The sequence below is a fragment of the Panthera pardus genome, unplaced genomic scaffold (assembly GCF_024362965.1).
Source record: "Panthera pardus isolate Hobbes unplaced genomic scaffold, ASM2436296v1 HiC_scaffold_20, whole genome shotgun sequence".
Classification (NCBI taxonomy): Eukaryota; Metazoa; Chordata; class Mammalia; order Carnivora; family Felidae; genus Panthera; species Panthera pardus.
The window spans coordinates 70,986,895-71,002,926 of record NW_026526766.1 but is presented as its reverse complement, the minus strand read 5'-3'; the positions used below and the strand labels follow the sequence as shown (position 1 = coordinate 71,002,926).

The 16,032-nt window shown below is 38.2% G+C and overlaps 1 protein-coding gene across 1 annotated transcript in view; it reads left to right on the top strand.

Annotated features, from left to right (window-relative positions):
- Positions 1–12,377, top strand: part of LPAR1 (lysophosphatidic acid receptor 1) — a 133,323-nt gene extending 120,946 nt beyond the window's left edge. The window contains exon 5 of the mRNA XM_053908173.1: positions 9,936–12,377. Coding sequence (XP_053764148.1) covers positions 9,936–10,237 — 302 coding nt within the window. The 3' untranslated portion in view covers positions 10,238–12,377. The remainder of the gene's footprint in view (positions 1–9,935) is intronic.
- The last annotated feature ends 3,655 nt before the right edge of the window (positions 12,378–16,032 follow it).

Sequence of the window (16,032 nt, the reverse complement as noted above, 5' to 3'; positions counted from 1 at the left end):
TAGCAGAACAGTCTGTACATCCCTCCTATTCTGCCAAGAATCTGTGCTTTGTAAATATCAATCCAAGACATTTAGCAACCGTAGGAGGCATAGCCGATATTGAAAAGAATGATTTATATTTACCATTTCTGCTGTTCCTCTTTTCATGTCATTTGGATATATACATGCGTAGGCATGTTTTAAAAAAAACTAATAATTTTTAGGTTGGAAGAATATTTCACAGAATTTTCTGAATTTGCTTTTGGGTTAAATTTTTCCCCATTTTGTTAATAGAAAATGAATTAGAAATGAAATTTTCTTTACATTTCTTTGTCCTTGAAGTTGGTCTCTTGATTAGTACATATCTTGCTGATCCGTGCAAGTAGTTCATGAACTGTAAAGAATAAAATCCATAGGATTCTGTCATCAGCTACATTCTGTGAATATTTTCAACCAGATTTTAGTACTCATTTTTCAGACTTAATGTCATTTGGGGAGAATCTTAATTCATAGCTGAAAAACTAAATATGTTGCAAAGCCAGTGATAAATTCCTTGTTTGTGTTGCAAAACTAATTATAAATTCCTTGTTTATGTTGAACTTTTGCTAGGGAAAGATTCTGGGGGGTGGATTTTATTTATCTTTTTAAAGGAATAAATATTATTCAAATCACCTTGGTAACAGCTGGACCACAGTCATGCAATATGTTTAGTATCACTTTCTGAGTTAGTTGACGTTGGTCTGGAGTTGACAACACTGATTTTCAGTGAGATAGAAGATTTATCATTGTTAAAATAAGAGGTGAAATTTACTTTTTAAGAAAATTGCAATCACTAGGTTTAGAAGGCAAAACAGATTTCACCATTCTGAGAATGGCGAATTATTTTCTATGTGAAGAATATGTTAAGTGGCAGACTTTTTGGTTGGGTCTCAGAGTCTACTACATGTGAAAGAAAATAAATCTCATTGTTTTTTTAAAGACGCTACAATGTGATGACTGTCCTCAATGTATGTATGAATATCCGTGCACATACAGATATGTGTTATGTATACACTCGTACAGTGTGTGTGTGCATATATAAAAATTGTATTTATTTTTATAAGTGTAGAAACTGTCATTTGAAAACAGTAAGGACTTGCAAGAAAATCTTTTGGTAGGCATTGGGAGGAGCACTGTTTTATGGTTATTGGTGGGTGGTAATGCTCTGGTGAGCCAGTCTTCCCCTCAGCTATTTCACACCAAGACAGAGCTGGGTAGAAATCACACAACCTGTTTAGGGAGGAAGGGGTGAGATGGTGACCCATTTTAACATAGTTTAATATGTAATGGTTTTGTCGAACGTAAAGTCAAGCATTTCCTGTTTCATATGCTTATAGAGTCCTTAGCGGTCATATATTTCTCTAGGAGAATGTTAGCTACAGCTGAAAGTATGGCCGAGGATGTGTAAGGACATACAACTTAGTGCGTCTTTGTTTGGTAGCTGTCTCTTGATTTTTTTCGAATTTGGAGCTGAAACATGGCCATGCTGTTTCTGTATTATTTGAGCATTATTGCAACTTCGTTTTCACCATTCATAGATAAGAACTTTCAGAGGAGTCTACTTCTCTCTATGTGATTGTCTAATGGAACTTTTCGCCCACCCATTAGATGGCATCACTGGATATTGTAAGTATAGGAAAATGCTGGCTTTGATGGCAATTCATTTCCCAGGGGGTCCCCTATTCTGGAAAGTCTCCTGCATAATGAACACACATTCCCTGAAGCATGGTGTCCCTGCAGTGGATTTGTGAGTATTATAGCATCTAACATTGAAACAGAAGTACTCTAGGAAACACAAAACAGCCTCAAATAAATTACAGTTAATATTCTCACAGATTCAAGAGGATGTTGTATTGAACAAATTAGGATACATTACTACATAAAACACCAATTGGATAACAAAATAATGTTCCTAGAGATAAAAAATCTACTTCCCTACCCTTCCCCATCACTAATAAACATTCAACATTAATTTCATATGCAATCAGAAAAAAGGCACACATTTAGAATTCAAAGCAACATTTCAAAAGTGCAAAATCATATACTAAAGTATCTCTAGACTGCAGGACTCTAATTTTTAAAATTTCCCATTTATACTTGTATGCATTTTCCAAACTTTCTATAAGAATAAAGATAATTCAAGGACTTAGCTTTATACCATTATTTAGACATCAGTTACTGAAAGGAAAACAGCTGATATGCTAGGAAGAAAAATTAGATTAATGAGAATTATCCTTATCCTCTCATAAATTATGAGTCTTCCTTGAGTTAAGTAAGCTATTACAAATTATGGGGACATCAATATATGAAAACAGTACACCAATTTGAGTGCCTATAAAAAAGGCAGGTATGACACTTGAAAAAGACTTGTGAATATTCACATTTAATATTATGCCTGGACACTGATTATGGTGATAAGTGATTAGAAGTATACTTTATATTCTAAAAAAAGGTAAGACAGTATATGCCAAAGGGTAGGATATATTCTTTCGATACTCCCTGATAACTAGGGCATAGGTATGAGACCTAATCATGGCCAAATTCCCCTGCATGGAACTTTGGATCCTGAGGGATTAACACAAAGGTGTGTTGGGTCAATAAGTGATTTTTTCTAGGTAGCTATTGCAGAATCCAGGATCTGATGAAGCAGCATCATCCTATTGAACCATTCCTGTAGCAGGAACTTGGGTAATGCCATGTCTCCCTTCATTACTGACCCAACGTGGTTTTCCAGAACTCAGGAGATTCTGTAGATAATCTGATACCCATCCAGATTGTTAGCAATAGATTTATTTATGCTCCAGTAACAAATGCAGATATGGTGATACTTTTGCATATACGATCCACCTCATGCCCTCTGAGTGCCTTGTAGCACCCATTCAAAGGGTGCTATCCTTGTTTTGGATATGTCTATTGGGCAGTTACCTGTGACTGATACGTGACAGATATATTGAATGCCCGCTGTATGCCAGCTACTGTTCTAGATGCTGGAGATACAGACATGAAAGAGACCACATTTACTTCTTTCACAAAGCTTACATTCTCATTGAAGGAAGATAGAAAATAAACATGTTAAACCAGTGAGATAGTTTTGGGTATAGTCATGAGATATGAAGACGATAAAACGGGAGAGTGTAGTGAGGAGAGTGTGCAACATTAGGTAGGATAACCAAGGATGGCTTTTGAGGAAGTGATATTTAATTGTGAGTAAGCAGATGGGAAGGTCTACAGAAGGAGTATTCCTAGGTAATAGGACTATAAATGCAAAGGTCCTGAGACAGAAATGACCTTGGCGCACGTGATTAGAATCTAGTGAATGAGTGATGAGCGGAAAGAGATGAGGTTGAAGAGATTGACAGGCCAGTCATATGGGGCAAATCCCAGTAAGGATTTCAAGTAGAAAGCCTTTGTAGGATTTTAAGCAGGAAAGTGATGTAATATGAATTGATTTATGCGTATGAAAGATCATTCTGGCTATTCTGTGCAAGCTTTAGGGAAGAAGCATGGAGGAAGAGGAATTGGTTAGGATCCTGTTGCAATAGGCAGATAAAAGGTATTGCTTACTTGGCTAGGGCTGTGGCCATGGAGAAGTGGTTTCTACCGGCTGTTCTCAAGCACAGATGTTCTATGAGAGATGACGCTGGCATGCTAGCCGCTTCGGCATGTGCCTTCCAATGTACAGTTGCAGATGAGATTTAGAGTCTGTTGTAGGGTATGGAGCAGGGGTGTGTGTGATACTCAGTGTTTAACGTGAAGGAGAGTATAACATGCCAGAAGCAGAGCAGTGTTGGCATTCTCCTTTGTGTGGGAAAGCCAACATTGTGTTGCTAAAAGACAGGATTAGCTAAAACTTTCATCCAGGAATATTCAAAAGAGAACTGAATGAGTATTCTGTTCTGCTTTGAGATCCTATGTTTTTTTGTTTATTTTTAAGATTTTATTTTTATGTAACCTCTACACCGAGCGTGGGGCTCAAACTCACAACCCCGAGATCAAGAATCGCACGCTTCACCGACTGAGCCAGCCAGGCACCCCGAGATGTGTATGTTGTTAATGTCCTTCTTTAAAGGATAAACGTTGGGGCGCGTGGGCGATTCAGTCTGTTAAGTGCCCGACTTCGGCTCAGGTCATGATCTCGCGGTTCATGAGTTCGAGCCCCACGTCGGGCTCGGTGCTGACAGCTCAGAGCCCGGAGCCTGCTTCGGATTCTGTGTCTCCCTCTCACTCTGCCCCTCCTCCACTTGTGCTCTGTTTCTCTCTTTCAAAAATAAATATTTAAAAATTTTAAAGGATAAATGTTGCCCTCAGGGGTGAAGGCAACGTTAGAGTCCGTCGCACAATGAATGAGATCATGCAACTATAAACGTACGAAGCGTTTACTATGACCATGAAGAAGTGGAATTGCCTTGATTTTATCTTTTCAGTGTGCTAGGAAGTGGATTTTATAAATAATCTAGGTTGCTCTTTTAGAGAAAAACTTTAATTTCAAAAAGCCATTTACGTCTTCATTGCAGTGATCCCTCAACTGCTAGACCTAGGCATAAGCCTTTCACCTGTGTTATCTAACACAGCCTCTTTTAAGGTATGTAATTTTGAAGGGTTTCCTCGCTGGCTGAGTCATTTCTGTGCACCTTAGTAGCAGAAATCATAATATAGCTACAAAAATTGGACTGAATTCTGGGATACCAAGCTGCTCCTTCTCTGAGGAAATTCCAATTTAGTGGCTGTGGAGGTAGTGTATGTTTTTGAACACCTATATGCCCCCTCAGCCTCTACCACAGGCCTCTGAGATTGGACTATCTCGTAGATCCTTTGAGAAACAAGAAATGCAGGGCCAAAGGAGAGGTTGACTTGAACACAGCACTGGTGTGGAATTGCGTTACCTTGACTTGTCTTGGATCTGTGGGTTGTCTGGATGTGTATTTTTGTTTTTGTTTTCTTTTGCCTGTTTTGTTGTTCTGTTTGTTTGTTTGGTAAAAACACAAATTTGCCAGCCAGACTGGAAATGTTTTCTGGTTTTTCTTCATCAAAGGGCGCTCTCCCTAGCGGTCTTCTCTGTCAAGGACTTTCTCTCTTTAACTTTGGTTAAAGCTTGGTTATGTTCCATATGTAAGCAGAGTTCAACTGATTAGGGAAAAGTCACTCTAGAAAAAAGACTCTAATTGTGAGACCAGATGGTAAGCATTATTCCGCTGATGGGGTTGTGTAGATTTGAGGGAAGGTGTGGTAATACGATCTCATTCTGCAGCTGTGACCTGTTGTTCCAAAACAGCCTCCTTCCTCCCTGCTTTTTACGTCTACATTCCAGCACCTCTCCTTCCATATTTGTGGGCATCGGGGCCTCACAGATTGATTTGACAGATGCGTAAGACAGGAATGAAGCTTGCTCTAAGAAGAGCAACTTCCACTATTCATTCTAACCCATGGATATTTTTTGAATATCTGTCTCCCCCTGTTACATGTAACATGGCAGGTTGTGCAGAATGTAGCCACTCTTGTTCAGCACGCTGAGAGACAGTTGCCCAGGACTCAAATTGCCATGAGCCTATCCTGTCTTTAAGGCGTCTGCAGCTGAAGTCTTGCAGGTCCCTCAAAATTAAGATCAGTAAACTCGAGGGCATTATCTCTGTTTGCCTCCTCTCCCCTCAGAAAACACCAACCAACCCTTTCTCCTGTGTTTCCTCCTTCAATGAAAGGTAGCAACTTTCTTCCTTCACCACCCCCTCCAACCCCCACCGTGGAAAATCTAGAGGCACATCTAGACTCTTTCCATCTTCCCCATTTCATGCAGTCCGTTTCCTAATATTGCCAATATTGCTACTGCTCTAATTCAGGCTTTCTGTAGTTCTCTGGAATTTGGAAACATCTGATGTTTTTGTCTTTATTTTTATCCATTATTTTCTTCCTTCCACTGTATTAGAGCATTCCATGTTCAGTGAGACACAGACCAGTGAGGCCAATGACATTAGAATCTCACAGAGGGAAGTGTAAGTGAAAATCAATCTTTCTTACAAGCTCTGTGGGTTTATTGTAATATGTGGCAAGGCCTGAGAACCAGTGCTGTGCTGGAGAAATTTCAAATGTCTTAGCCAGGTATGCAAGGCCTTCATGACCTTGGCCATCTTATCTTCTGCCGCTTCTGCTTCTGACTTTAAAATCAATAACCATAAAGTACTTATGATTCCTTTTTATTTCCCTACTGTTGCATACCATTCCTTGTGGGAATACATCCATCAGAAATGTCCTGGAAATATACAAACTACATAAAGCACTGTCCCTATCAAGTACTACATCCAGTAGCGTGCCATCTTGGTATAGGTGTTGAGCTGACCCATGAGAACCTCCAAAATAATGTGGGGCTCCTGTGCTTCCCTGTGTTCCCTCTCTTTTCCTTCTTCTTATCTTCCTTGGACTCAACAGCAAGTCCTTGGAATCTCTTATAATCAGGGTGGTATCATCTCAGAGCTTCCTGAAATGCCAAGTCTTCTCCAGTCCAAAACGTGCTTCCACATTGTGCCCTTGCAGGAAATCTGCTCTGGTTCTGTGCTACACCGGCCTTCACTTATTACGCCACTGACATTGGCAATAGGTAGTATAGTCCAGTAGATGTACAGGGTAGAGAGAGCTTTTACATGTTGTATCTCAGCATGATCCTCAGCACTCCCTATGGAGTAGGCAAGGAGCTGTTACTTTTCCACTTTACTGATGTGGAGATGAGGTTCTTTTTACTCTTATTAACCTGCTCTCGGCATGTACTCGAGTCTCTGCAGATTAGGTGTCGATAGGGTCCATAATGCACATCTCAAGTCCCATCCCCCAATTGAATTATGGTTGGCTACTTATTACTAAAGGGGCCTGGGTGTAGTTTTTGTTTTTAAAAGCTTGAGGGTAGGGGCACCTGGGTGGCTCAGTCAGTTAAGCGTCCGACTTCAGCTCAGGTCATGATCTCACAGCTTGTGAGTTCGAGCCCCATGTTGGGCTCTGTGCTGACAGCTCAGAGCCTGGAGCCTGCTTTGGATTCTATGTCTCTCTCTCTCTCTCTCTCTCTCTCTCTCTCTCTTTCTCTCTCTCTCTCTCTCTCTGCCCCTCCCCTGCTTGTGTTCGTTTTCTCTCTCAAAAATAAACATTAAAAAAATTTTTCATTAAAGAAGCTTGCGGGTAAATTCATAGTTGGAGCAAACTTGATTTCATAATATTCACTCACTATTGTTTATCTTTTAAAGATTTTATTTTTAAGTAATCTCTACACTCAACGTGGGGCTCGAACTCATAACCCTGAGATCAAGAGTAGCATGTTCTACTGACCGAGCCAGGCAGGCGCCCCACTCACTATTGTTTAGAAGCCTCATCACCTTGGAATGTTCCAGGCCCCCATTTTCCACTTCTGTGGCCCATCTTCACTTTTGGTCAGTGTGGTCCTTGGCACCTCTGTGAAAGAGGAGGGAAGGGAGAAGAAGGGAAAATGGTATGATTGGTTTTAGATGTTGATTTTTGAGGCCTGTACTATGAGTCCCTCGAATTACTTAAGTCTTAAAGAACCAAACACAGAGTATTGGGACTGTGTGATTGGGCCTGTGATCCTAGTACTGAAAACAGTTCCTTTCGGTGAAGAAGGGAGAGGACTCCAAGTTCCTCAATGAAGCATCCACATATATTAGCTCCTGTGTCAGGATGGTGTTTCCCACTTCCTGTCTCTAATCTTGCAAGTCTCCTTGCCTTTTTTTTTTTTTTTCTTCAGTCTAAAAGTAAGGCCTATGGGCTAGTTTCTGAGACTATGGCTTTTATTAAAAAGATCTTGCTCTTTTTGAATTTTAAAAGTTGGAAGAAATTATAAGCGACAAATGACTATAGTTGAATTCTGTCACTTAAAGTCCTGTGGGAATAAGAATGTTCCCTTCTTCTGCCCAGGAGGAGAAAAAGATCATTTTATTTAAAATAAATCTGTTGAGCTGCATGTTGCTGGTATCTAATCAAGCTCTGAATTTGAGTTCAATTAGAGCTTTGATAAAAGAAAGGGAAAGGAAACTTGCAAGAATGCTCTCCCATTCATGAAGGGCCTGCGTGTTTTTAGTTTCCAAGTAAATGGAATAATGGGACCATGCATTTTCCATCCAAGCATTTTCCACCCTGAGAATAATTCCCTTCCTGGCTTCTCAATGAATAATGCATTATTTCTGAAACCCAAGAGGCAATTCCTTTGATTTCCCTTTATGTTTAGCTTTCTGAGTGATTTTCAAGCAAGGAAATTCAAGGACTTGGAATGAATGCTTTATTAACATTTTTACTTGAAGTTCAAATAGCTCCTTGGCTATTATCTCCTGATATTTGAAATATTTTTTTTTCTCTCTAAGGAGAATCTAAGGTATTGTATTTATTAGAAAATGAAGCACCTTGGACAGTCTTCAAAGTGAATAGCAGTTGAAAACCAATACACATTTGCGTTTTAGAACAAAGAGCTTTATGGGGGTACTTTTCTTCTTTATTTTCATTTCCCTGCTGAATAGGCTCAAAAAAGAAACCTCACATTCAAAACAGGGCTGTTTGGATACTAAATCTCATGTGTTTATGTTTTACAAAACTCAATCCTTGAGGCTAGTACAAATCCACAACCCCAGTCCAAGCCACTTAGGCCAGTGCCATTTAAATCTGAAGATTCTTCAGTGGTCATCCTGTTCCCTGTCTGTTCCCCGCGTGGTCTGATTGCACATACGGGGTGAGCGATGATGGGACGGGGTGGTGCCCACTGGTTCTGTTAGCCCACGTCCTCTTGGCCAAGGATCCCCTGCAGATCCTGGAGTGCCACGGTGGTAGATTTTAGTACTATTTCACAACCTCTACTTTCCCTGGGAGTCAAATGAGTGATTTCAGGAACAAAATCAACTGGAATTAAGAATTTCCATTCTTTTTACGCTTAGAGTAAAAGCCCAAACAATTCAGAATAGTTGGGGAAGAAATGAAAGTTGATCTAAATTAGTAAAACACCTAAACTATAAAATTTGGTTTAAAATATTTAATTTTCTTAAGTTCAGGAAGCAGGAATATAACATAGCATTTTCCTAGTTCCTTCACCTATATGATGGAATAATGGTTTCTCTCCCAAATGGCTATTAAAGTGCTGATAAAATTAGTATTTGTAAGGCCTGTAGAAAAGCACCTTTTAAGTGATTGTTGAATAGAAAATAAACATCCATCTTCCTGTTGGAAATTTCTATTTCCAAATAGGCCCATGATACTGAGCAGATCATAACAGTATTATTGTTGATACTGATAAAATATACTTAATGATTATTTTCTCAGCACCCATTTACTCCTTACAATAAACCTGATGAGGTAAATGTAATCATTTGTATTTTTCACATTAGAAAACTGAGGTAAGAAAGTAATTGCCTAAATTCACTCAGTTTTCTAAATAGCAAAGCAAGGATTTGAGTTCATTCAGCCTGAATTCAGAAATTATGCCTTAATCAAACATTAAAGGACATTTGTCACAGGTTTCCCTTCTGCTCCAAAACAACGTCGTACTGCTAAAAACCCTATCTTTGTAAGGGTTGAGGGGTGTATCCCCAAGTGTCTCAATTTCTTAGCAAACTGTATGTTTTGCTCAAGGTAGTCATCATCTTTCTCTCATAAATACTCAATTTCAGTAGGGTTTGAATCAATGAGATTTTATTAAATTATTTTCTCACTAAATTTTTTTTTATTTTTACAGAAAATGAACATTTCATTTCAGATGATGATCTGGTGGCTTCAAATCTTAGTATTTTTATGTTGAACCAATATCAAATTCACATGACGGTTGCTTGCTTCATAATTATATATATATATATATATATATATATATATATATATATATACACACACACATATATATATTTTGTTCTTCCATTGTAAAATCCTCTTGATCCCTGTCCTTGTAGGTGCCTTTATCATCTGCTGGACTCCTGGATTGGTCTTGTTACTTCTTGATGTGTGCTGTCCACAGTGTGATGTCCTGGCCTATGAGAAATTTTTCCTTCTGCTTGCTGAGTTCAACTCCGCCATGAACCCCATCATCTACTCCTACCGTGACAAGGAGATGAGCGCCACCTTCAGACAGATCCTCTGCTGCCAGCGCAGTGACAACACCAGTGGCCCCACAGAAGGCTCGGACCGCTCGGCTTCCTCCCTCAACCACACCATCTTGGCCGGAGTTCACAGCAATGACCACTCTGTGGTTTAGAAAGGAAACTAAGATGAGCAGCCAGCCATCATCGATTGAGGGATGAACGGCCTCCCCCTACCCAAATGCCAGGGCAAGGTGGGGTGTGAGAGAGAGAGGAAAAATAAACTCACGTACTTAAACACTAACCAATGGCAGTATTTGTTCCTAGACCCCCACAAGACTTGAGATACGTGGAAAATTAGCTTACGTGACAACCCTCATCCTGATCCCCGTTCCTTTTGACAGTAGAAAGTGGAGATCATGCCATGGAATCCATAATAGACTCCAGGGTGTCCATTTAGACTACACTAACTAGACTTCAAAAGATTTTGTGTGGTTTGGTGCAAGTCAGAATAAATTCTGACTAATTGAATCCACAACTTCATCTACACACAGGCTTCCCTCTTTTTATTTCCAAAGGATACATTTCATTTCATAAACATGTTTATGCCTATCAGCATGCTTGTGATGGATAAGACTGTAGGCTGTTGTTAAACTATTGTAACTCCATTTTTTTCCTTATGTAGGAAAATTGTGAATTAGAATTTTTTAGAGAGCATGCATGTAATGTATGTATGCAGTATGCCTTACTTAAAAAGATAAAAGGGTATCGATTTTAAATCTTCTAGGAAATAGAAGAACCTAGATGTCAAAGCCAGTATTTAGGTTGTGAAACAATGTTCTAATCATAATATTACCTTCTTGTCAAAGTGTTATAACACATCTAAAACAGGGAATGTAAGTTTATTACCAAAAGAATACGTAGTCTAAAAGAAGTCATAGAAGATGAAGCACATATTTATAATACCCAAGTGCATTCTAATTATCAGTACATCAGAAGAATTTTTAATAGCCTGTGTTTTTCTGTATTATAAAATAATACATAGTCATTGTAGAAAACTTGAAAAATGCAGAACTGTGTAAAACAGAAAAAATGATTACTGGTAATATCGTGACCCAGAAGTAACCACCGTTAACCACCGTAACCACAGCTTTTCCCCCGTGTATGCCTCTACGTATATCACATGCCTTTTTATATAATTGGGATCATACGTAAACGATTTTATAACCGTTTTTTTTTTCCACTGCAGAGTTGCCACATTTTCCTATGGCGTTAAAAATTTTACAAAAACATAATTTTAGTGGCTATATAATATTCCATGTAATGGATGCAATTCCGTTTATTTAACCATTCCCACATTGTTGACTACTTAGGTCATTTCTGATTTATGCTATTATAAATAATGTTGCAAAATTTTGTGTACATAAAACTTTGTCCATATAATTGATGATTTACTTAGGACATATTCCCATGAAGGATTTTTTTTTTAAATGTGAAATGTCTTTTTATGCTCTTACCTTTTATAAAAAGGGATTTCCTGCTTTGCACCACATGGGTGGCAATTGTGAGGAAAGCCAGTGAAGTTACCTTTTTACAAAGGAAATGCAGTGGTCACTTTAGTTGAGAGTGACTTTTTCTCTATAACAAGATGGACTAGAAGCAGTCAATTGTCACAAATAACCAGGACCCCCTAATTAACATGTCTAGCAATCCCAAATTTTGTTTGAGGAACCGATTTCCAGCTCTTGGTCGCCACGGCTGTAATGTAGAAGTGAAGACAATGCGAATAAATCAAACATGCCAAGAGAATAAAGGATCTTCGTATTAAGTAGCTTGGGACCCTCGTGTGGCAAATGGGTTGAGTGTGTCAGTATGTGACTGGATACTGTGTATTCTCTGGGAATCACCTCTAATAGATTCCCACCATAATGGGTGATACCTGTTTAATGAATTGTCCAGATGAACTAAAATTGCACCAGTTTGTTATAAGTAACCAGTAAAGTCACAGTCATGAAGCAGGTATGGGAAAGTTGGGAGTACGTTTAAGAGAAAGATGTCCAGAAGAATCATTGTCTAGGAAGGAAGAGGTCAGCATTTGAGCAGAGGGCAGACTTGTAAGGTGCCCACGGTGGAAAGAACATGGGGAACCAGTTAGCAGAAACATGTTTGCACATACTTTATCCAAAGTACAGAGCATTTTATGTTGGAAGTGAAAGAAATGAACTTGGACTTTCATGTGCATATATTCTGGACTATTTGAATTAAAAACATACTAATTGGATCTTAATAAATTCATTTTCAATCAGTGTTTGGCAATGTGTGGTTCTGGTCCGTGTTGTTTCTGTTGCTCAGGAATCTTCCAGCTTGCATCGCAAGGTGCCTTCCTTCTGTGGACAACTTCATGTCCCCGTCACCAGGCCTTCTGACCTCTTGGGGGGAAGCAACCATATGCTTCCCCAACTCAGAACTGCTTTTTTTCTGTCAGTAATAAGTCTTACTCTTAACATGAGTTTCTTTTGGAAAAAGTGAGTTTATAAAAACATTATGATGACTTTATGAAAAACTTGGAGTTTATAAAATCACAGTGATCTTCATGCTTATCAATTTTAATAACTAACAAAAGTCATAGTTATCTTCCAATGATATGCTAATTATATTCTTTTTGTTGTGTTGCTAAGATGTTAAAAAAAAGTTAACATTTATTCATATGAATGAAGGTCTCCATGACATTTGGAAGAGAGTTCTGAACCTTTAAATTTAGGTGGATGTAAGATTGTTAGAAATCAGATATCTTAGAATTCTTCTTCACAAATTATTCACCCCTCACATATTCCATTTTTTAAATTAGTGAAACCATGATTTCCTAGTCTTGAAACATCAGCCGATATACAATTAATGAATCATACTGGTTTTCCCATTTTCTTTCCCAATTAACCATTAGGTTCCACTGTCCGTCTTCCTTCTTATTCTGCTAGTCTCTCAACTTTTGAAATATAATTTTGTGATCTTGTTTCTAGCTCTTTTTCTTAAACCCAGCTTGTGACTCGTGCTAAATCAAAACTGTAGAAACATGTCTTAATTGGGTCCCTTCATTACACCAAGGTAAGAACATTTTTTCTGGCAAGACTTTTTGAAACAAATCACTCACTTTTAACACCAAGCGAGCTTCACCTGACCCTAAACCCTCAGAAGGATTAGGGTTTGTTTGTGTGTTGGGACGGGCTTGGATTTAGGTGTCATCTGACAGAAGAAATGTGTATAACTGAGGGCCAAAAATGGGTCAACACTCTTCCAAAGCAGGGTCCGTTCATTCTGTAACATTCACCTGTAACTTGACAGTCTATACCTAAAATCTCAGGTTCTTCTGGGAAATTTATAATTCTCATATCTATAAATTATTTACTCATAATGTGCTTAAAAATGTGGTGTGTAAAGACCCTTTTAAAATCTAAAGCAGAGGTTGGCAAACTAGGACTCATTGACCAAATCTACCAGTTTTTGTATGAACTGAGGATGAGCTTTACATTCTTAAATGATTGGAGGGTTGAGGCAGAGGAATAGTTTGTAAGACATGGAAATTATATGAACTTCAAATTTCAGTGTCAAAGAGTTTTATTGGCATTCAGCCACACTCATCAGTTTATTGTTTATGGCTTTTTTTGGTACTACAACAGCAGAATTGAATAGTTGCAACAGAGATCATCCCTCAAAGTCTAAAGTATTTACTATCTGACCAGTTGCAGAAAAACTGTGCCAACCCTTGATTTAGAGAATTCCATTTTCACTCCTGCTGTCCTTCTCAGTTGACTATATATTGTTTATTGGAAAAGGAAGGAGAAGTTGAACATACTATAATCTCTTGAGCTCTAGACTGCGGAAAAAACTATCAATTGCATTTCTCATACTAAACATAACTTTTATTTTGAAACAATCTCAAACTTAAAGTTTGCCAAATTTATAGAACATTTTTCCTGAACTACGTGTAAGTTGCCAACACGATGCCCCATCATCCTTGGATACTGTGTAATTCCTACAGGCAATATTCTCTTTCACAACCTCAATACAACCAATCAAAATCAGGAAATTATCACTGATAAACTACCATTTAATTCACAGCCCCATTCAAGTTTCATCGATTTCTCCACTAATATCCCTTGCAGCAAAAGAATCCTGCCTGGGTCGCTGGTTGTATTTAGTTACCACATTTCTTGAGTCTTCTTCAATCTTGAACTATCCCTAAGTCTTTTCTTGACCTTCATGACCTTGTCATTTCAAGATCACAGGCCAGTCACTTTGTAGAATGTCTCTGCATCTGTGTTTATCTAATATTTCTTTATAATTAGATTCATGTTTATCTTTGGTAAAAGAACACAGAAGTGCTGCTGTGGTTCTTCTCATTGTATCCTGGCAAGTAGCCAACCATGTTGATTTGTTCCATTTCTGATGATGTCAATTTTGATTACCTAAGGTGTTTCCTGTCAGTTTCTCCACTGTGAAGAAAACTACTCTTTGTTTGTTTGTTTTCTTCTTTGTAATAATAGTATTTTGTAGGAAATATTCTATTCCTCCTGGAATTGTAATGTCTAGTCTTCGCATCCATTGGTATTTCTTGGATGAATGGATCATTGCTCTGATAGTTGCCAAATGATGAATTTCTAATTCTTTTTTCTCACAATTTTTAGTTTGCTTTCTACTATCAGGAAAAGTTCTGTCCTCTCCCATTCATTTATATCAGTATGGGCTCATGGATCCCAATTTTATTCAATTAGTTAGAACGTTGCTAACATTTTAAAATTAAACTTTCCTTTTCAGATTATCGTAGATTCCAATGCAGTTGTAAGAAGTACTGTGGACAGATTTCTCTACCCTTTACCCAGTTTTCCCAGTGAAACTGGGACAATATCTTGCAAAACCATAGTATAAATCACAAGTAGGATATTGACATTGATCCATGTATAGAGTGGTTCTACTATCACAAAGATCCCTCCTGTTGTACTTTTGTAGCCCCAGTCCTTGGGGCTCACCCTCATCCTGACCCCTGGCAATCACTAATCTGTTCTCCAGTTCTTCAAATACATTCTAACTATTTTTCATACAGAAACTTTTAAAACTTCTCTGTAACAATAGTTTCGTGGGGCTGATACTTCCCTAGAGGTTGTGCAGGTATGTTAAGAGAGACTTTTGTGATTATAAAAATGATACAAACTTATAAACAGTTCAAGGAATACAGAAACGAATAAAGTAGAAAGTAAAAATCTCTCCTGATGGCTGGAAGCTAGGCCACAGATCTCTGTTGCACATATTGCCTAATAAACAGAGACCCTCACAAAGTGATCTTACATTTTGTTTTATGAAACTCTCAAATGTCTTCGCACTGGCATCAGGGAAGCCAGAATTCATTTTGCTTTGTATAATATTGTTTATAACGGGTTTGTATTTAATCCCTTGCATCTTTCTGGAAAGAAGCTTAGTTTACTTTGTATTCTCCACCTCACGTAACACAGTATTAAGGAGTACTTAAAACTCGCTTGTTTAAATGAAATAAAATGTGTCAACCACAAAGGCACTCTTGACCAAGAAATGGCTCCTTAGTTCCACAACCCCGATAAAGGTTTCCCCCACATTTAAGAATACTGCAGTTAAAATTAAATAGGAACAATAAAAAAAAAACAAGGTCCAGTCTTCTGAATTAATAGTTTATCAATATTAGTTTGTGCTTTCTGAGCGTGTCTTGTTTAGCGTGCCTTGGTATGCTTTGGAAAGATTTTTAATATTAGTGTATGTTGAATTTGTAATGTGGCCTGCAGCTTACAGAAGACCCTCATATAATTTGTATTTTGGTCTTTGCAAAGTGCCTGTTACACATGAGGAGACTGGATCTCAGAGGAAAAATCGGGGACCTAACAGTTGTTGCCTATAGAATTATTTAAACATAATTACATGTATATTATATTGCAATCCATAATTCCTC